At 46.9% G+C, this 21,662-nt stretch overlaps 1 protein-coding gene across 1 annotated transcript in view; it reads right to left on the bottom strand.

Annotated features, from left to right (window-relative positions):
- Positions 1 to 3,885: 3,885 nt before the first annotated feature.
- Positions 3,886 to 21,662, bottom strand: part of LOC144161553 (receptor-type tyrosine-protein phosphatase mu-like) — a 60,798-nt gene continuing 43,021 nt past the window's right edge. The window contains exons 7-10 of the mRNA XM_077692206.1: positions 19,934 to 20,159; positions 13,014 to 13,120; positions 4,256 to 4,460; positions 3,886 to 3,905 (exon numbers count right to left, since the gene is read on the bottom strand). Coding sequence (XP_077548332.1) covers positions 3,886 to 3,905; positions 4,256 to 4,460; positions 13,014 to 13,120; positions 19,934 to 20,159 — 558 coding nt within the window. The remainder of the gene's footprint in view (positions 3,906 to 4,255; positions 4,461 to 13,013; positions 13,121 to 19,933; positions 20,160 to 21,662) is intronic.

Below are 21,662 nucleotides of genomic sequence, written 5' to 3'. Positions count from 1 at the left end.
GCTCCCGCATTATTAATGCGAAACTTCCTTTGCCTTCCCTGGGGAATGTTCCTGCATTCCTGCTTTGGTTATGCGGGGACGCGCCACTGCATTTACTATACTATTACTATATAATGCTCGTATGGTTTTTGTATATTTATGCACTAGTGCAGCATAGTTGCGCGTCCATCCGCCATCTTGAGTTAGAAACTCGTGTGGGAAAGCCACTTGTCACGTAGTTAAGAGACGCCGCACCGGTTCCAGCAGCGAGTGAAGTCAGCGCCTGCGTGTGCGGCACACAAAGGCGGCGGCTGCACGGGGAAGCCGCTACCACTGACCTGTGCACAACTGCAAAAGGAGTTTGGTACGTATCACTGAAAGGCGAGTTTCTTCGCCACGATAAAAATATTCCCGTATCTCCACGATGTGAGTCATGACGAGTGGGCGAAGCACTGGGGATCGTTCATATCGTAAATCACCCGTGGCATTGCGCACTCGCGCATGTCAATGAGTGACAACGCGTGTGTAGAATAAATACAATTCGAGTCCGATCCAAACCGATACAATTCAATTTACTACTATCCAATCCAAATTTAATCCAGTCAAATCCAATTCAATGGTCCTCGCGCATGCGCAACTCTGTGTACACGGACGCCAAGCGGCAAGCCACGGACAAAGCGACGTCCTAAGGTGCTTCGCCCCTAAAAGGGAAACGCGGTGGCTCCTGAAAATAAGGTGCGCAATTCTGTAAAGCAAGCACCCAAACCCTACGCATCTTCGGCTCTCGATGGTGATGCCGCGTTCCAAACAGATTGCGACGCGTCTTGCAATCGGTCCGGTTATGTCGTCGCCGCTAGCAAAAGGCAGGATGTGGTCAAGTACCGCGAGTGAATTGCGGGGACAAGGGAATAGCTTCGGATAGCATTTACTTGTCTCTTTTGCTATAGAGACGGCTGATCAAAACGTGAATCGCGACATCTTTTGGTGATGCGGCCGCCAAGCCGTGACACCCATTGTTATTCGTGCGCGTTGTAAAAAGAGTGTGTACTGATTGCCATCGGGCAAAACGACGACGAATTGGAATGACGGTGGTCCTAACGCCGTATCTGGTGCACAGTAAAAGGAGTGTCAGGTCGACGGTCTTAAAGCGAGAAAAGTGACCGGTCAGAATCTCGGAGCGCAAAGCGTGGTTAGAACGGTGCACGAGGGCTGTTCCTGAAGCGGCGTAGTGAGGGCTTTTAAAGACGAAGCAAGGCGTGCTTATTGAATCAAGTCGCAAGTTTGCTAGAGAGAGAGAGAGAGAGAGTACTCTTCAATTTAAATCAATAAATTTTAAAGCGGAGTCCGTCACAGGCATCCTCGTTGCAATCAAGATAACGAAGAAAACACCAAAGATAGAGCGACGGAACTGACCGAACCTAGAGACTGCACTTCAGGCTGCGCTGAAATTTCGCATGAAGCGCTGTGGTGATCCTAAGCCAAGTTTATGTAATTTTTCTCGCAATTTCTCCCTCGTGTACGTAAGACTGCCGCAAAATCGTGGTTTTGTCACACTAATTTTGCTCCTATCGCCACTGCTATTTAGCGTTGAGTGCTTTTTGACTACTTAGTCATGCGCTTCTGCAATAAATGCTTCCGCTGTTATAGGAATTTCACCACTTTCTTTTTATAGGTAACCAGTAAAAAGCACAAAGGCTCATGTGTACAATGTCTGCTGCGGCGGAGCTCCACCACGTCCGGTTCGAGCGCTTTTCGAGCTCCCGTACGTCGGCGGCATTCTTGCGCGCGTGTTCTTGATACTTTCCACCTAGAAGAAAAAACGCTCATGTATCGCGCATTCAATGAATAACACCGATGAATCCTACTAGGGGCTCCTTTGAAAGGTAAGCACTCCGTGACAAATAAACAACACGCATACACGCGTCTGGAAGCCGCCGGCGTACGGGAGGCAAGGCGAGATCTCGAACCGGAAGTGTCAGGAGTAGACGACGTACCCATGAGCCTTTGCGTTTTTTTTCGGTCACCTATCCAACAGCCACTGGTAACTCTGTTGGTATAGTAGCAAGGATCCCATTCGCTACATCTAGGCTAAATATCTATCACTCCATTATTCTGCCGGCCAGCACACCGGTATCGGTCAAAAAATTATACGACTTTTGTGAAAACCAGTTTTGAACAACTGAATCTTTTCTACGGCATTTCGCCGTAGAACTTCTTTTGCTAACTGTAGGTTTTAACAGAAGGAATAGGAAGTTCTTTAAACCATGAACAGTTATGAACGAACTAAACGGCAACACGACATGTGCAGCAAAACACGCAAGATCAGAAAATATAGATTGCGGAGAATAAATAAAGGGCCGCTATTGATATATTTGGAAACATTTTCAAACTTTCTTAGTACAATAACCTCACAATGTGACTTGAGTGGAAAGAAATCGCGCCATTTGTGTGATCCTGTAAATATTGTGGCGTTCCCCTATAGTTTGTGTGCTTTCACATCTACGCAACTTTTCATCTTGAGCTAAGCATTCTTAAATGATTTCATTCGTTAGCGATATTGCTTTGGTCCTTCTAATTATTGTTGCGACGCTTGTTGTTGACTGGTTTAATTTTCCCTGCCATTGACATGTATTTCCATTTGTTTAATGGTTGAGCAGAAAATCTTGTAATGAAAGCAGGAACCTGTTGTGAAACACAATAAACCTTTCTCTATTCTTTTTGATTGATGGTCGTTGTTCTTCTTATAAAACTTCTAATACCCTTTCGTGTCATTGTGTGTGTGTAATGTCATTCCTAACTGTCTACTATTTACTGCTATTTGGCATCCACTATTGCGTTAAAATATAAATCAACAAATTAGAAGAATACTTCTATGAATACACCTCAATGTGTCGTCCAAACACCTGGATTAGTGCATGATTCCAAAAAGAAGCATTCCACCAGCTTCAACTGAGCCAGGAAGCAAACGTAAGTTTTATGATAAAAAATGTTGTGTCACATACAAATGAGAGACAAATACTGACAGAGTAAAACCAAATCATACTATGGCCATTATATGCAGAAATACGTACGTTATGGGGCCTTTGACGAAGTCGACCGGCGTCAGGAGAAGCCTCACTGTGTTGTTGACTATCTTACCAACAATGGGTTGCATTTCAACCTTTGACACTGGAACAATGGAAAAACGCCAACATGCCTTTATTCTAACATGTGACTAAACAGGTCAGATACAGTGAAGCATTGTAATTGCTGATTTAATTATTAGATATTAGGCTTCTCTATTCTAACCTTACAATAAAACACGATTGTAATAATTTGATGGGTCCGCAGGACAAAAGTGATAAGAATCTTGCTTGAGATTGATGAGTGATTTATTCACGCTATGTACATCACCGTCATAAGAGATCCCACACAAGGCACGCTCCAGCCACTTCGTCGTTCTCGTGGTGTTCTTGGGTCATGACGCTTTAGGGCATTCTTCACATATGGGTCCCGTGACAATATTTCCCGGATTGGTCCATGCCTCCACAGTTTTTTTCGGGAATCTCCAGCGAAACGTCCACCGCCAATAGTCAAAAGCCTAAGTTAATTCCGAAAAAGGTCTTCCTTCCGACGGACAGAAGAAGTTTAGTGGTAGAAGCCTCAAGGCTCGGCATCGGTGCGGCGATGGGACGCCTCTTCGGCGTAGAAATGGTAGCTCTGAGCGAAGTTGGTTAAGCGAGGTGCAACGTTCGCCGCCACCGCTCAACCACCGGTCTCAATATTTCACGCATAAGACATATCCAAAATACCTTGAACACACGCAGCGATATCCGAAATTCTCGAAATCTCCTACATGCATCCTAAGCCCCTTGGCGACCAAAGGAGCAAAATCTACCACGGCAGAACTGAAACACTGCCAGGGCTTCAACTACTGTTGAGGAATCCTGTCAAATAAAGGCAAATCACTGGAAGAGTAGCCCTCAATCGGTGGGCAACGTGTTTGTATAGGGCATTGGCCTACCTGAAGAAGTATTTGTGTGGCCAACCACACATGTGCGTCTGGCCATGCCGTGACCAATAATTATTCATTCACATGGCAGAATGTTTCGTCTGTTTAGAGCTTTTCAGGAATACTTTAGGACCTGACGTTTGCCACTGAAGCACACATATGTTTATTAGGCGAAATATAAACCCCCGAATATATTTTTATCACTTGACTTTCAAACAGGAGTTTCTTGCTATGTTAAAGGTACGAGCAGCATTTCCTCCTTCGGAACCATAACACACTAATTACCTGAAGCTTTGGTGCTAAAGTTGCCGCATGCGGCTTTTCCGAAGCCAGCGATTGTGCTCGCCTTGGTGCAGACCTCATACGTAGATCCTGGAAACAGTCCTCGCAGATAAATCTCCGGTTTCTGCGAAGCTGGCAGTGTAATGGTCGTAGAATGCCGTGATTCCGGCAGCATAGCAATGAACGTGTGAGCGATCCGTTGGTGCACCTGCGTGTCAGAAGCAGACAGAGTGAAAAAACTTTGTAGATGATTCGTCCGTGTATTCCTATGAGGTGTGAACGAGAAACCATTTCATTTGTTAGGTTTGTCGACAAACCTTTTGCCTATGTGGGCACTAACTCTACAGCCCCGACATTAGTGTTACTGCTGGTACAGGTGCTGTCATAAGTAATTAAAACTAAGATTTGTGAACATCAAAAAATGTTCGTCTTACTGACCTTGACAGCCGTTACTAGTTTACAAGGAGGTTTTTAATTATGGTGTACCCCATGAAGCGCACAAAAATACAGCCAGGCAGTTTCCGGAAGAAGACATTTCTGTACATTTGCGATACCGCATTCCCCATACTTTTGATACCACGTGTACGTGCAAGATCACTGTCCATGCTGCTGCAATACCACCTCCACAGACACTGAAGACATACTGAGACTTGGAGCGACAGATCACTTTCGTGTGAGATACCACCATTTATACCACTATCCTCATCAACATTTTGTTTCCTTTTTGCATCATTTTCTCCTTCCTGTAGTTTTCTTATAACCTCTAGGCCCAATATGTTCTCAATCATCGTAAACGTGATTTCCTATTTCATTATTTGCATTCTGAAATACCAATCGTGGGCGGAGTACGTCTCTGGGAAACGTTTGTGAGTCCAAGTTCAAAGCGCATTCAAGATGAGCACGTTAGATATGACTGAGGATAACAAATGGAGCAGGGGAGGTTTGTCTGAATCGAATTGCATAAATGCCCCGATTTTTTTGCGTCAAATCTTAGTGGAACCACAGAAACCGAATAAGAAATACATCTTTGTTGCAATGTGTACGAACCAGTGTTTGAGTGTTTCACTGAAGTCCATTGGATGATTTGATGGAGGAAAAAGAAGAGGTTTTCGGTTTTCGCGATATTTTTCCTCTGGCTTTCTTTGTTTACAGTCTGCCAAGTGGGTACACCTCTTTCTTCTGCCCTGCATCTATAGGGCCTTTTCTACCCTCCCCTACCCATTCCCCCGCCGAGTAGCATGTCGGTGGTTCGATTCCGGCAAAACTCTCGGCTTTCTCCTCTAATAAAGAGCTTTCTCTCTCTCTCTTCAAGTGCGTTCCGCGGCAGTTCAAACAGGCAAGTAAAAAATGTGAGGGCACCAAAGTCATCTTAATGGTTTTTATGCAAAAGCAAGAATGCGGTATTTATTAGTATTAAGTGCTCCATGGAGCTTTGTGCTTCGTTTAGTGTTATTGAAATGCTTTGCGGCGTATTTGCGTTAAACTGGTGTGGGCAGACGCCGCGTTTCGCTACTTCCGATTATGTGGCCACCGCCTACGCACACTCTTCCTACTGCGTCGCAGTAAGATTCGTCAGGCAATGCTAAGTATGGAATGCCAAGTATGGAAATACCACAACAAGATTCAGCGACACAGCCGTGTATCCAAATCAACCAGGATACGTCGTCTGCATTGTTAACGAGACGGGTCAGGAAATGGCAGCTGTGACTGTACGTACAACGTCAACTGAAGCCGCAGAGGGAGTTGCTATTGCTTTGGCTGCAAGGACCAGCAAGGGCTTCATCACAATCCTAACTCACTCGCAAGCGGCATGTCGAAGTTATCAGCGGGGCGCATCACTACACCAACACTGCGCATTCTGAAAACCATCGCATAGCTACCTGAGATTGAAGTCGTCTGGGTTCTTGGGCATAAATTCATCGAAGGTAATGAGGTGGCTCACACCGCTGCCCGCGCGTACCTACAACGGGCCATTCCCCGAGACGCAATGTTCTCCGCTGACATCGAAACGGACCAACTTCTCTTGTATTCAGGCGCCCTGAAATATTATAGGCTTGGAAGAAGGAAATTCCTACCACCTCAACCTCGGTTAGCCAGAGAAGAAGCCACAACTCTTTGGAGATTGCAGACAAATTTCTATCCGCACGGCACCCACCCCCATTACATCTACCCCGCTCGGTACCCTGCCCTGTGCAATTTTTGTCCACAGCAAGGCACCCTGTACCGCCAGGTATAAGAGGGCCAACAAACTCGCAACCTCCCCCGCCTCCCCCCCCCTTTCCACCTTTTGAGCAATGTGTGGCTTGTATGGTCGATCTAGACCTTGTACACCAGAAACAACTGGTTAAGAGGGCCTGTACGTCTAGTCGCAGCATGAGTACCCCGTAATAAGGATGCCCTCCGCCGGGGGAGTGTCCTGCCATCAGCACATACGCTCAATAAATGTTTATTCTCTATGTGTGTGTGCCGAGCTACCTGACTCACGGCAGACATACAAACTGCGTGACCCTGGTATGTTCTTCTGGCTGGGTGTGTAACACTGAGCAAATCTTAAGGCAGAAGCATTCAATTACCACTTCAGTGAAAAGGCCAGGGTCGGCTTTGTCGTCTCACCCAGAAAATCAGCGCCTCACGTAGCGTTCCATAGCTCCAGGCATTTCGCAGCACGGCGAGTTCCATAACACAAGGAGTTCTATAATAAGTTCAAGCTTGGCAGCAGGAAGAGATGGCCGCCCGCACCAGGATGTCACAAACGAAGGGATCCAAAGAACGCATAAAAACAGGCCCTGTTTTGCTGCGTTTGTTCGGTGTGTGTTTGTCCTCGCTCTCGGTCGTATAACCAAAGTAAGGTGAAATTAACCATCGCCCCTATTTTCCTATTCCCCACCGGCACGAACGAGCTGTGGAGCAACGCGTAGTACAAAGATCAAAGCCACTCGTAAGCGTTAAGGCGGATCGCAAAGCACAGCTTCTTTAATGGCAAGATTGCAAGGCCCTTAAACAAAGCGGAATCAGGTCGTATCATGCGCTTAGCTGGATATTAACGCATTGTCATTTACAGCTCATAAATAGTGCTTACGCTGGGAATCGCAGCATCATGGGAAGTTATCGCCCAGTATACCTGTTCGTGAACCTTGGCGTTATTGATAGGTACAACCTTAGGCAACATTAACCGGGATGTAATATGTCAATATAATTGACCAAACTTTTTGAAAAGGTGACTGGCAGGAAATATTTTACAGCAAGCAGTGGGGTCATAGACAGTTCCCATAACATTATTCTAGCGTTTATGGCGTTTTGGCTAAGCAAAGTTTACATTGGGGGCAGAAAAAATTCAGTATCGGCTGCGCGGTACATGTGTGATCCTTTACGTTAAGAAGGTGAGGTGAAAGTTCTGTTGCGTATACATAAGAAATCACGAAGAATTCAAGGCTTCAGTACAGATTAAAGGCGATTTCTTTCTTATTACTGGGCAAAACAGTTTTTTTTCAAAGCAGCCGGTTGTGCTCTTTTAGTATGCTCAAGTGAGCAGGACTTAAAACATGGGCAAGAGACAAGGTTAAGCGGGACGGCGCTAGTCCTGTTTATCGATACTCTGTGCATGTTGTTGCGACCGGGCGGGGGCACCCGATCCGTTCTCCGTGGCCTCCAACATACGATGGGTAGCGTGTATGAAGCGAGCGGCCAGCCGGTGTTGCAGCCGTGAAGAAGTCCAGAGCAGTAGGATAACGTAACTGTTTACTTCATAGCGAGAGGTGAGCCGAAGCCAAAAAAACATACAATGCCCCGACGGGCGAGGTTACAATACAGGACAGGAGCAGAGCGACCGCATGGATTCGCTGCTCAGACAGGAATGAATACCAGCGTTTGTGCTGCTTCTTTTATACCCAAAAAACGCCCCCAAGAGTAACACGCCACGAAATCACAGACACGCACACAATCTGTCCCTAGTTAGTGAGTCACCCATGGCTTCGTCCCACATGGCGTCCGAGAGGGGGGGGGGGGAGAGTGTCCTTGAAAGGTGCCGGGGTCGCGCTATCAACTGCTGATCGTGCCGATAGCGAAACGTCTGAGCCGGGAAGGTCAGGGCGGGATTCTCCGACGCGCAGGTGCCTGAAGGGTGTGGCGCTGGCAGCCGCCGGAGGCACATTGCAAAGCGAGGTGACTGACCCGGCATGGCGAGACACGAAAGTACGATTCACCGACACGCGGGCGCACATGGTCGATTCCCACGTGGTCGCTGATGCGGGAAAACACGTGTTGCTGGCCGATTCGTAACAGCTTCTCCGCCGGGGGTCCGAGATCCCGATGGATAAGGGTCTGCAACCGTTGTCCGGAGGGATGCTTTCGCAGTGAAGTGCTCAGCAGACGCTCGACTCCAGGCCGGGGCTGTACGACACCGTGCTGGAGCTTCACAGGGCCGATCACTGGACGAGTAGTGGCTCTCCAAGAACGTCTCTGGCTTGGACAGGCAAGCAACAGAACAACACAGGAAGACACAACCGCATCGCCGGCAAGTGCGAAGACAAATCCACACTGAAGATCTACCAGGCTTTTAGTTGCGAAAAAATACGCTAATAACTAACTACACTAGTTATATTTTAGCCCAGCAGTACTTTAGACAAGTGCAGAAACCTGAAAGGTGACATTTCGCGTGATTGGAAATGTCCCATACACAAAAAAAAAACGTAATCGTAAAGGGCGAAACCTGCTTCAGGGAAAAGAAAGAAATTTGAGAAAGTCAGGCGTCAACAGGCCACTTCTCGCGCCGAGAGCTGCGATTTGAGCTCTCGTCAATGCCTTGAGCTTTTCCCTTTCTGTATCGCACTTTAGTTGCAGCCGTTCTCTCAACGCTGCTGTGACCGCGTGAAATGACACCGGTCGTTTTGTTCGACAAAGGTCGAGCGCGCGGAGGAGCGAGCGGGATTTTCTCCCGTTCATACGTTAGGCGTGCACTGCTTCTAGGCGGCGTTCCCTTGACGCGATGCGAGCTCACAGCTTTGCTCGCTCTGAAACACGCGCCACAATTACGCGCTGAGGTTTTTGCTACCTCCTCGTTGCTCGCCTTTTTACGAACGCGTTTGGCAAACGAACCTCGGAACGCGTTTACGTTCACTCCTCCAGGTTGGTCGGTTCCAGACTTCGGTTCAGCCACAGGCGACACCGGAACCTCAACTAGCTCAGCTGATGTTGTCCTAACGACGGGAGCATCAGCTGGGAGTGAAACGGGCCTGACGAGCCCATTAAACACCTTGCAGTTCCCAACAGTCACTACCTCGTCGTCCCTCGCGCTTTCAGCGACAACCTCGGCACGCGAAGACCGAAGCGTGTTTCCGTTCTCCTTCCTTCCTGCCAGAACCACACTACACCTAGGCTGCCCTGTCTCAAAAGACGGCTCAGTTGCCCGCGAACTGCGCGCGTTCGGGGCGACAACCGTTTTCAAGGGTTCCCGTGATCTAGCGCACTTTGAACATGGCGACGAAACATCTCCGCTCACCGTAGGGGCCTTACACACAGTGTACTTACGCTGCCCTCCGTCGCGAGCCTCTGGAAATGCCCAATCATCGCTTTCTGTCTGAGTTTCGCCATTCCTCACAGAGGTGGCGACCCTTTCGTTGCTCGAGCTCAGCTGGTTCTTTCCTCGGCAGTTTCTCAAAATTGTACCCCTTTTCCCTTAACAGCTGATCCGACCTGTTCGAAAATAGGTACTTGTACTCCGGAAGTAGTTGTGGGGATACTGCTCCCTGCGTCACAAGTTCACCAAACGGACCTGCGATGCTGACCTTAGCAATCGGCAGACGAACGTTTCGTGCACCTACGGCTGGCTTCACCCAAACATACTGCCCAGTTAGCTGATCCGGTTCGACGTACGAAGGGTGCACCATGTCTACCGTCGCCGCGGAGTCACGAAGAACTCGGCACGGTTTACCATTGACGACTAGCTCCCATACGTACGGCTCTAGAAACTGCCTGCTGTCCTCACTCTGATCTAGTACGTGAAATACTAGTTTTCCCTTCTTACAACTGGCAGCAAAATGTCCCGTCTCGCCGCAGTTGTAACATGCAGCCTGTCTGCGCGCTTCGAAAGCTTTCTTTCTGCGCTGCTCCGCAGCGTCTGCTACTCTCTCTTCGTTATCGTGGCCAGTTTCTCTATCCACGACAACGACTTCCCTTGCTCCACCGTCTTCCTGGGGAGCTCTGCCTTTCGGCCCTGACTTATCAGGCCTCGGCCTGAAGTCATTTTGGCCGCCTGTCGGCCCCTGCGCACCTCGACGTGCGACGAACTCGTCGGCTAGTTGAGCTGCCTGATCCGCAGTACTTACCCCTGGCCTATGTTGCACCCAGAGTCTCAGGTTTTCCGGTAGTCGGCGGTAAAACTGCTCAAGACCGAAGCACTCAACTACTTTGTCGTGCTCTCCGAAAGCTTCTGCCTCTTTGAGCCACTCTTCCATATTTGCCTTCAGCTTGTAGGCGAACTCCGAGTACGACTCGCCCCTAGCTTTCTCGGCTTCACGGAACTTCTGGCGAAACGCCTCTGCTGACAGCCTGTACTTACGCAGGAGGCTTGACTTGACTCTCTGGTAGTCCTCCGCCTCCTCCTTTGGCAAGCGGGCCATCACGTCGGATGCCTCACCTGGCAAAAGCGTAAGCAGCTTTTGCGGCCATGAGTCTCGGCTAAACTGGGCCCTCTCACACGTACGCTCGAAGTTGACCAAAAAAAGACCGATGTCTTCTCCTACCTTGTAGGGTCGCATTAGGTCACACATTCGCAACGTAGGTCGCTCAGTCGCCGCAGACTGAACGCTGCTGCCACTCTGATGTCTAGGTCGAGACGCCTCGACGTCTAAACGCTTCATTTCCCGCTCATGCTGTCGCTCCCGTTCCTTCTCCTCGCGTTCCTGTTCTCTCTTTCTATCTTCGCGTTCCTGTTTTTGCCTCTCGCGTTCCTCACGCTGGCGCTCAGCCTCTGCAGCCTGACGTTTAGCGGTCTCCCTGTCATTGATCGCCTCAATGCACTCGGACAGCTCGTCATCGTCAGCCCCAACAGCGAGTATAGCCTCTATCAGCTCTGGCTTTCTCAGCGCGTCCGTTACCTCCAAGCGCAACTCTTTTGCAAGATCCAACAACTGCGGTTTTTTCAACGCTTTCAAATTCATGGCCGGTCTAGAGTACTGCTTTCCCACTGTTCCAAAAAAAAAAATGTTTTGCGCGAATAACCCACGCGACAAAAACAGACGCCCTACCAGCTATCCTCAGAAGCCTGGTAAAACTCAGTGAAGAAAAGTCCCGCACTCACCCTTGACCGCCGTGAATTCTGCGAAGTCCGAAGCCGCCTTGACGTCCGTGGTGTTGGGTCTCGCACCGCTGGCTCCAGGTGAAGTTGTCATCCCACCGCTGCCACCAGTTGTTGCGACCGGGCGGTGGCACCCGATCCGTTCTCCGTGGCCTCCAACATACGATGGGTAGCGTGTATGAAGCGAGCGGCCAGCCGGTGTTGCAGCCGTGAAGAAGTCCAGAGCAGTAGGATAACGTAACTGTTTACTTCATAGCGAGAGGTGAGCCGAAGCCAAAAAAACATACAATGCCCCGACGGGCGAGGTTACAATACAGGACAGGAGCAGAGCGACCGCATGGATTCGCTGCTCAGACAGGAATGAATACCAGCGTTTGTGCTGCTTCTTTTATACCCAAAAAACGCCCCCAAGAGTAACACGCCACGAAATCACAGACACGCACACAATCTGTCCCTAGTTAGTGAGTCACCCATGGCTTCGTCCCACATGGCGTCCGAGAGGGGGGGGGAGAGAGTGTCCTTGAAAGGTGCCGGGGTCGCGCTATCAACTGCTGATCGTGCCGATAGCGAAACGTCTGAGCCGGGAAGGTCAGGGCGGGATTCTCCGACGCGCAGGTGCCTGAAGGGTGTGGCGCTGGCAGCCGCCGGAGGCACATTGCAAAGCGAGGTGACTGACCCGGCATGGCGAGACACGAAAGTACGATTCACCGACACGCGGGCGCACATGGTCGATTCCCACGTGGTCGCTGATGCGGGAAAACACGTGTTGCTGGCCGATTCGTAACAATGTTTTCTGTTTCAAGCGTATTTGATCTTATAAGCAAGAGATATGTAGGGCATGATCGTTTACCAAAAATAATCAGTGCAGGTATTTGTGGGTTTATTTCTGCCAATAAATATCAGATGGCGTGCTAACAAGTAGTTCAGATTTTGAGTAACGTTTACATATAGATGTATTGCTTGCACTTGCGGAAGAAGGAACAGAGAAATAAATATTTATATGAGTGTGTCCCACCCAATTCTTTGGTAGCATTTTCCTACCCTTCGCACTGGCTCAGTGGCTTAGGCGTTGCGCTGCTAAGCACCGGGTGGCGGGTTCGATTCCCGGCAGCGGCGGCCGCTTTTCTGATGGAGGCGAAGAGCAAAAACGCCCGTGTGTACGAGATTTCGGGTGCACGTAAAGATCCCCAGGTGGTCAAAATTAATTCGTAGCCCTCCACTACGGCGCGCCTCATCGCCTGCGTTGCGTCTGCGCGTTAAACCCTACAATCAATCAATTTTTCTGGGATAGTGCGCGATCTCTAACACGCCGTTGCACCCCACTCCACCAATGGGGCTTACATTCAGTTATGAAGTTTGAATTAGGACAGAAATAAAATAAACGCGCATCACGCCAACCAAATCCCTAGTTTCAATTGGCTTTCTCATATACGCTCTGGACTGTCGAAAGAAGGCAGCGATGTTTACCTGGTATTCGCGAAGGAGTCCATTACTTTGCATCGGCGGTTCCCATTCAATCTTGAGGCTGTCTTCTGTCTGCTCCGTGAGGGTTAGGTTGAAAGGTGCACCCGGAGCTGTAGGCATGACAGCAGAAGGTGGCATTATTTATAAGAGCCACTAATGTTTATTGACATCACACGCCACAAAAATTCAACAAGAATGCGGCCCTTCCCTTACACTCCTGTTTTGTACTAGGAACTTATCCCAAAATCCCAAACGTGTCTAACATTAAAAACAAAACTGCTTCTGTTGGTGGCGCTTGATTCTCTTGAACTGAAATAATTTGTCAGCAATAAAGAACACATTTTTTACACATCAGAAATCCAGAAGTGTGCTCAGCGTGCATTAGACATAAACGAAGATATTAGAGGCAATGAAAGACACTTTCTGGAGGGGAAAAAGTCGTCGTACCCCAAGTACAGGTGCGGCCTTTGTTAGAGGTAATACGGAGGATGTATCTGGGCTGAGGAACGAAATGACGGGCGCCGCGGGCATCTTGCGGCACGTGCCACGATCAGCCTAGAGCCGAGGCTTGCGCAGTCTTGATACCAAAGTGTAAAACCTGATTTTCTTTTGTTTTAGGTTTGGATTCGGGATTAAGCTTTTTGGGTTCGGTTCCGAGCTCGTTAGCGAGCATCCTACCGTTCCGGTTTTAACCGGTGTGAACAGGTTCAAAATGGTTTCAATGGGTTCGGAGAAATAAAGCAGTAGTGTTTTTGTCTTTCTTTTTTTTGGTGCGGCGTTTTCTTTTCTCTGTTACTCTGTCAGGTATGTATAAAAAAGAATTCCTAATGTAGGTTTTTCTGTGAACGTTGACGTGGCTCACTTGACTGTACAATTCACAGCATAATGTTTCCCATGGGAGCCAAACGAGTACGTTGATAACTGATGAGAAACAATAGGTTGGCAGGAACACTTAAGCCTGCTTACGTGTGTGAGCGTAAAAGAAGTACTCTTTATGGCCGCAAGTTTATTTTTATTATTTATTTATGTCGTTATTACAGTTAGGCTTAATTTTTTTGGCTCATTTCTCTGTAATTTCATAGACCGCAGTACGTTACTTTTGAGCACAAGCAAGAAACAATGCCTGTACGTAGCCGCCGCGGTGCCGCCTTGTACTCCCCTCAAAATCGCCGAAGAGTGACAGGCCGTACTTTGTTTACATAATGCATCCTTTGGCAGCCTATTCTGGAAAGCACAGAGCCCGCCGGAATGCCATCCTTTTTGATACCATCAAATGTCACCATACACCTGCGCAAACACGCACGCACACTCACGCACGCTCACATGCACACGCGACCACAAGCACACCGATATAGGCACGAGAGCACCCACACACGCACACACACGCACACACACACACACACACACGCACACGCACGCACACACGCACACACACAGGCACACACACCCAAACGCACGCTCGCACGCACAAGCACAGGACACGCACATGCACACATTCACAAACACGCAGAAACACGCATGAGTACACGCACGCGCGCGCGTGCGTACGCGCGTATTTTCGCTTAATGAGGCAAGTACAGCTTTCGCATTAAAATAAAAATCAATTGGTCGGCTACTCTTTTCCTGTACCTGTAATTTTAACGGCGTTATATCTTTAACTCTGGAGCATTAGCAGTGCTAGAAATCTAAAACTGCCTGGTGGCATTTGGAGGGATTTTCTTCCCCCACCTTCAAAATGCTAACTGGCGGGCTAAAAGAAAGGAAAGACCTTAATGGCTTACTGATTATAGGGATACAATTGCGATAGAAATTTGCTAAGGACACTTCAGCTACACGTGACAGCGATAGGTTTTAGTTCTTGTAAAGGTAGTAGCTTAGTGAATTTACAAGCAGCGGTAGCGGTCACTGGCACGTCAAGCTTGCATATCGGTATTTCAAAAGGAGAGAAGGTATTTAAGCACGCTATCGCATTTCCTTCGCATCAGATCAGTTGAGCATCCTTTTTTCTTTCATTCTAGTTTCCTCTTACAGTCCTACCTCATATAAATACTTGATTCGAAATTCTTGGATGAATTTGCACTAGGCACCTATTTACCCACTTTAGTGAAAAATGTCAATGTTACGCTAGAAATAAATTAACAGCAGAATAAGTGCATTAAGACGGACATTTCATAGCATCAAGGCTGTCATCAGTCAAAAATTTTTTTTTTCTTCAACTTTAGTTTAGCATTTGGTCAGAGGTTCGTCGCCGCAATGGTTACAAATTCCAGGTACCCCAACAGTGTCGACGTTCAAACGACCTAACCGATAATATATGGTTCATTTTAACCGTTCCCAGAACCGTCTCGGTTTCTCGAAGTAACCGTCTCGAAGTAACCGGAATGGTCACTTCGATACGACCTCGTTCCAAAATGGCGGAAAAAATTCGTGTTTGGTTCAGGTCTGGTTCGGGCAAAATCAGAGTTCAATTTTGGTTTTCAGTTCGGTTCCTGCTGCGGTTCGACAGCCTCGTTGAAACGTTTTTTGGCACTGGCGGAGAGAACTGTGCAGACCGACATTGGCGTGCAGTTCTGCCGCTCTCCGCGGGGGGGATACGGGAGCCCACCTTTGCCTGCACCTTGTGTGCTTGCATCTGCAGGATGCTTTCAGCGTGAGCGCGCTGTTTTCGCCGCCTTCCAAATCTACATGAGGAAAATATTCGGCGTCCAGAAGCACTAGAATTTAAGGGTAGCACCGAGGAAGTTAACTTCGAGGCTGTCGAGTAGACGAAAATAAGATTAGAATGCTTGTGGACGAAAAGCACCGAGGGAAATATTGCCTTGGACCGTTACCACCTCTAACAGGCAAAAAGTATTTTTTGCCTAGTAAGCTTTTTGTGCCTGCCCTAAGCAGCGCTAGTATTAAACTAATAGTATAAAATATAGGTATATTATTCCTTTTTGGTAAGATGACATGTCATCATCCCGATACAAAGGGGAAACCAATAGCAATAATATTAATCATCATCATCATCACCATCATCATCGTGCCTGTGTAATGTAAGAGCGACGCTATCAAAGCTAAATTTGCTAGCTCAGCATGCATGTTCACCGCGCATTCTTATGTAATGGGAACCTGGCATGATGGGAGCCCAGGTCTCGACGGAATTTTAGAGACAGTGAAGTGATTTGCAAATAATGTGGCATTACCTGCGCAAATTGAAGTCTCGAGTCATAGGCCTTGTTGAGACCACTCTCCGTGCGTTTACGCAGCTTTATTTAGTAGAAACGTCATTTCGAAAAGACACGGTGAAGTGATTTGCAAATTACGTGGCATTACCTGCGCAAGTTGAAGTCTCGAGTCATAGGCCTAGTTCAGACCAGTCTCCGTGCGTTTACGCAACTTTATTTAGTGGAAACGTCAATTCGAAAGGGCTCTACTCTTCTCTGCATTATTTTTGCCAATTTCCGATGACATTTCGTATGACGCTCAGTTGAATGGCTTGGCTTCGCTGGGATACTGGGCGACTCGTAGACCCTCTGACAAAGTCAGTCGGCCGGCCGCTCGCCGGTTGTACCAGTTTGTACTCTCAGTTGAAACCACGCCAGGTTGAATCTAAGCCACGACACGATTTGTTTGTTTGAAGAATGTCCTTTTATAGTTTGTGAGTTTGTCAACTGCAGCAACCTCAGTAAATTCTATGAAGTCAAAGTAGCTCCCCACAAGCGCACATAGAACACTTCGCTGGCTGGTACACTACTAGAAAATATAGGGCCAAATAAATGTGGGAGAAGAGTCAGCGAAGTCTCTATAGGTACTGAGCAATAGAGATCAACCGGGAATTTTATTGTAAAACGTAAAAAGAAGGTGCGAGAAGCGCGTTGTGAGCTAAGTGAACAAACACAGCATCAAAAATACGATAACATATTTGCGATAGCTTTTTGCCCAAGGAGAACCTTATTCATTCATTCATTCATTCATTCATTCATTCATTCATTCATTTATTCAGTTCTTGTGTACAGGTCAATCTTAATATGTAGTGCTCCAAAGTGGCTAGGCACTTGGTGAAACAAGACACATCGATTGAATTTCATGAAAAGCAGTTCAATAATGTTTTTTTTTCCGCATACAGGTTGTCCCAGCTATCATGCATCAGGATTTAGGAAAAGAGCAATGACGTGACTCGAACAAAACCTACGGGTTAATGTCTCCAGTACAATGGCGCTGCGACCAGTATTATTCCCGTAATAAGATTGAATCATTTAATTGTAATAATAATCGAACTCGAGAAGTACTGTCGTGATCTTTACAGTGTCATACAACTGCAGTAGTTTCAACGACAAACTAATGGCGTTCTCATTCATTCTCATACATAAAGAAATACCGTAAATTTTAAAAATACCACATGACGGCACTCCCGCCTGCATCATAAAGCAGTGACCCAAACAGGCTGCCTCTGAGTTAGCCAAAATGCAGAAATGAAGAAATTAGGATATGAATTAAAGAATTGAAGAAGTAATCGCGAACGATTTTGTACCTTATCTCCCGCGCGCGCCCTGCGAAACGTTCGGTTGCTACCCATTCCATGGCATTATCAAGGTGATGCGCTGTCTATTCGGGCGTGTGAAAAGCCAAGCAGTAGCTTTGTATCAGTTTATTTGAGTTCTCTGCCTGATGAGCCGGGCGGGAGCACTATCACGTGGTCTTTTACACGAAGGAGTTTTATTCTGGAATGCACGAACATTTGAGTGACGTCATATCCATCACGGACAGGATGCCAGTAAAACGACGCAAGCGGCCTGTCAATGGTGCACCCTTTGACACAGGGTCTTTTTCCGGGGAAAGAACCTTTAGAACAAAAACGTGCTTTATATTTAGGGTAGTTTTTTTTGGGGGGGGGGTTCGTATTTTAAGACGAAAGTGTTTTATGCCGGGATACAACAAGATTTCATTGACGTCATATCCGTCACGGAAAGGACGCCAGTACACGTTCGCAGAAGCGATCCTCCAGCAGGACGTCGTGCGCAAAGCACACCCACAAGACAGCCCCCGACCCGCAAATAATCCTCAGATGCAGATTTCGCTGCACAATTCGCTTTCGTATTTTACCGATTCCTATGACAGAGGAATCAACCACAATTTGTTTCAACTTTCGGGGGTATCTTAATCAGCCAGAATAAATGAATATGCATTTAAGTAGTCGCTGAAGATACCACAGTAGATGCTCATGTGGGTACCTACAAGTGCTTTATTGACCCTTTGGTGATAAGTACAGTACATTTCGATTTCGATAACTGATTGGAAATAAATAACTGATAATATAACGAGAATATTAGTGGTCGATATTCCACTGTACTGTAAGCATTATGCACTAGATTTTCTTCGAGTAACGCCAATGCTCTTTTTCAAAATTATGTTGCATGATAGATGTGACATCCTTTATAAACTGAACACTTCCCAGTCGCTAGAGATAAGATATTAGGTGGAATATGAAGCACGCTTGCTGGATTTTAAAGAAATAGCCATCTAAACTACTGGGACCGCTGAATAAACTAAATAGGCTATACAATATAAACCTTACATTTCCATCCAACATTACCGTTGCGTCTATGACCGAGTGCTAGTACTACTACTCGTGCTACTGCGGAAGCGGTTGAACAAAGATATTATTGATGTGTGTCTACCTGTTCCGTTTTTATTGTCATTTCTATGAGGTAGGTCCCGAAAAAAATGTTCCAAACAGTGAAAGGAATGCCAGGGCGTTCTTCGGGTAATGCTTTCATTTTCATGGCTTATCTCCAGTGATTTTGCACATCTTTCTGCATTATTGGGATATGGTGTTCCCCATGGGACATACTGCGGCGGAGCTTGAAAAAAGATCTGCCAACAACGCCTTATGGCATTCTCTCTCTGCCAGTGGACAAGGCGGGGCGTGTCCTGTGATATGTTCATGGGGCTTAATTATTCTCCATTCCATAAACTCGCACACCAGTTCAATATCAAACGCGGATGCTCCTACAGTGCGAGAACATTTCATTTTACGCTGTGTTTATTATAAGAGAACTGTATGAAATCATGCCGGGAGAACCCGGGTGGCCACCCCTTCTGGATCTACTTGCGCGATTTAAAAATATTGAAGCTACATCACTTCAGCCGACTGGAGGCTGGGGCGTTTACATTGTGTACCGTACAGTACGATTTGTTTTGCCGCAAGCAGGCAATGGACAAAGAAAAGGTACCTATGGCGGAGTGGGAGGTCAAATGGACTATGTGTATTTTTAGCGATTCGTAAGTTATAATTCCCGATAGCGCTTGTTTTTATTTTTTCGGAGTTGGTTTTTGCGTACTTAGGAAGTCATTTCTATATTAAATTCTTTATTTTGTGCGGCAACCGTTATTTCTCCACGAGCGAGTTGCCCGAAGGCTGTGAAACTGACAAAGACGTGCTCTCGTTGGCGTGGTATTGACATAAGCAGGGACTGCTGGTGGGCACGAATCACGTGACTCTCGACCTCGTGCGCATACGTGCAAACAGCCAAGCTCCCAAGGTGTTGGCGGAGTGCCTCGCAGTCGAGCCGCTCTCATGACGTAGAGGGGGTCCAGCCACTGCGTACGCATCGGCTGGTAAACGCCAGAATTTTGAGCGGTGCTGGTAAACTTATCTGACGCTTTTACAGCCGACAACATTGCAGAAGGGCGGTATGCCTATTCCTGTGATATCAAGATTTCCTAACCAACGATAACCTGAAATGGCAAACATATTGTTTCGCAAAACTTTAACGAAAACTAGTTTGAATTCCAATCGTGGGCATCGTCCAATCGCATCGCAATTCGAAAACGCGTCAGTACTGTGACTGTATGCGAGGCTTCGCAATATTGGAGACGCTTTAACTAGGATTTATTCTGCTCGTCCGAAACATTTAAGGGATTAAGCATAACGTTACCGTCTTCGGCGGAAGTCACTGTTTGCTTCGTTGTCCACTGGCTGTACTTGTTGTTAGGCGTCTTCAGCGCCAAGCGGATGCCGACGGATGTGTAGGGCTTCACTGGGATGCGGTGCTGCTCTACGGATGGAAATCCCGACTGTGTGAGGTTAAATTCCAGAGAATTTCCGTCAATTTCGAGGACGACGCTGGCGCTCCAGCAGAGCCATTGTTCTCGAACGGGGTTCTGAAAAGAATTGGAGCAAGGACCCACACACGTAAGAAGTTAAACACGGTGCCAAAATTGTTACTTTTCAAAAAAAAACGTAGAACACCCAGCTCTCGTTACTATCTATTGAGAGAAAAAAAGCGTTACTGCTAGATTACGGAACAGATATGCTGCAATTGTGTGTGTGGATACTTTCACTGCTGCGGGTGATGTAGGCTGTTGAGAGTCCATTGTGTACACTTCCCACCGACAAAAGTAGTAGAATAAGTGTCATGTGGCAGGCAGCGCGTTCTGGCTGTGCACAGTGATGACTTGGTGCCTGCAGCGTGACGTGCCCAATGGTGCGCGCGTGGAGCCTATTTTTATTTGTTTGTTTGTAAGGCCAAATGCATTACAGAGGGAAGTGATACAAAAAAGGCATATAAAATAAAGTAGCATGGTTATAACAAGGTGTTGTGCATAAAAAGGGAAAGAAAGACAAAACAAATTTATATAATTGCAACAATGTGGTCACGTAATTAGAGATGCAACATCAGATATTTCCTGCATACACGTTACTGGTTAGGGCATCACGGGACAATTGATTATCAGTGATAGCCGCAATGTCAGCTGGAATGTGGTTCCGTTCTCGGGTTGAGCGTGCCAAAAATGTCTTGGTGGCAGATTTCGTGTGATGAAAGTTAAAGACCACTATTTAGCGGTGAATGTACAGTGGCTGTGGTAAAAGCTAGTTGCATAGGGGGGAATGATATATTTTGTTCAGCATGGCTAACCAAAAAAGTTTCCTGTGTGATAATATAGAGTGAAGAGGAAGGCTGCGTTTCATTGAAGATATGCTGTCATAGTTTGATAGGATAAAGCGGTCATAGTTTGATAGGATAAAGCGAACGGAATTAATTTGAACAAGCTTGAGAGAAGCGATAAGATTTTCATGGCTTGGATCCTGTACCGACGCTGCTTATTTTAACCTGGTTCGTATTAGCTATTTGTAAAGCGATAATTCTATTGAACATGGGGCTCTAGAAAAATTCATCCGTAAATACTTTAACATGATCTTAGCACTGCTTATATGTTCAATATGTGTTGACCAGCTGAGGTTAGTTGTAATGTGAACTCCAATGTGATTATATGATACAACTGATTCTAAAGCTATGTTGTTAAGACAGTAAGTGGACCGATGCGTAGCGTTGCGGGATACGTGCATAACATTACATTTATTAATGTAATGTTATCATCATCAGCCAACTTTGGCACCAGTTGGAAACAGTGGTTACATACTACTGAAGGATTCTAGTGTCATCCCAACTATTTTTCTAACAAAAAATCCCACAATTGTCTGTAGACAAATGAATAATAAAGCATACATTGGAGGGAAGGTAATTAATATAGATCCGAAAGAGGAGGTGCTCAAGGACGGTTCCTTGTGGTGGCCCAGAGCGCACTTCGATTAAAAAAGAACGAAAGCCATTACAAGAAAAAATTGAGTGCGCTGGGTCAGAAAGGATTCAATACATTGTAACC

Source organism: Haemaphysalis longicornis, unplaced genomic scaffold (assembly GCF_048455015.1).
Source record: "Haemaphysalis longicornis isolate Haplotype H1 unplaced genomic scaffold, Haemaphysalis longicornis Haplotype H1 scaffold_12, whole genome shotgun sequence".
NCBI lineage: Eukaryota > Metazoa > Arthropoda > Arachnida > Ixodida > Ixodidae > Haemaphysalis > Haemaphysalis longicornis.
The sequence above is the reverse complement of the archived record's forward strand: the minus strand, read 5'-3'. Positions and strand labels throughout refer to the sequence as shown.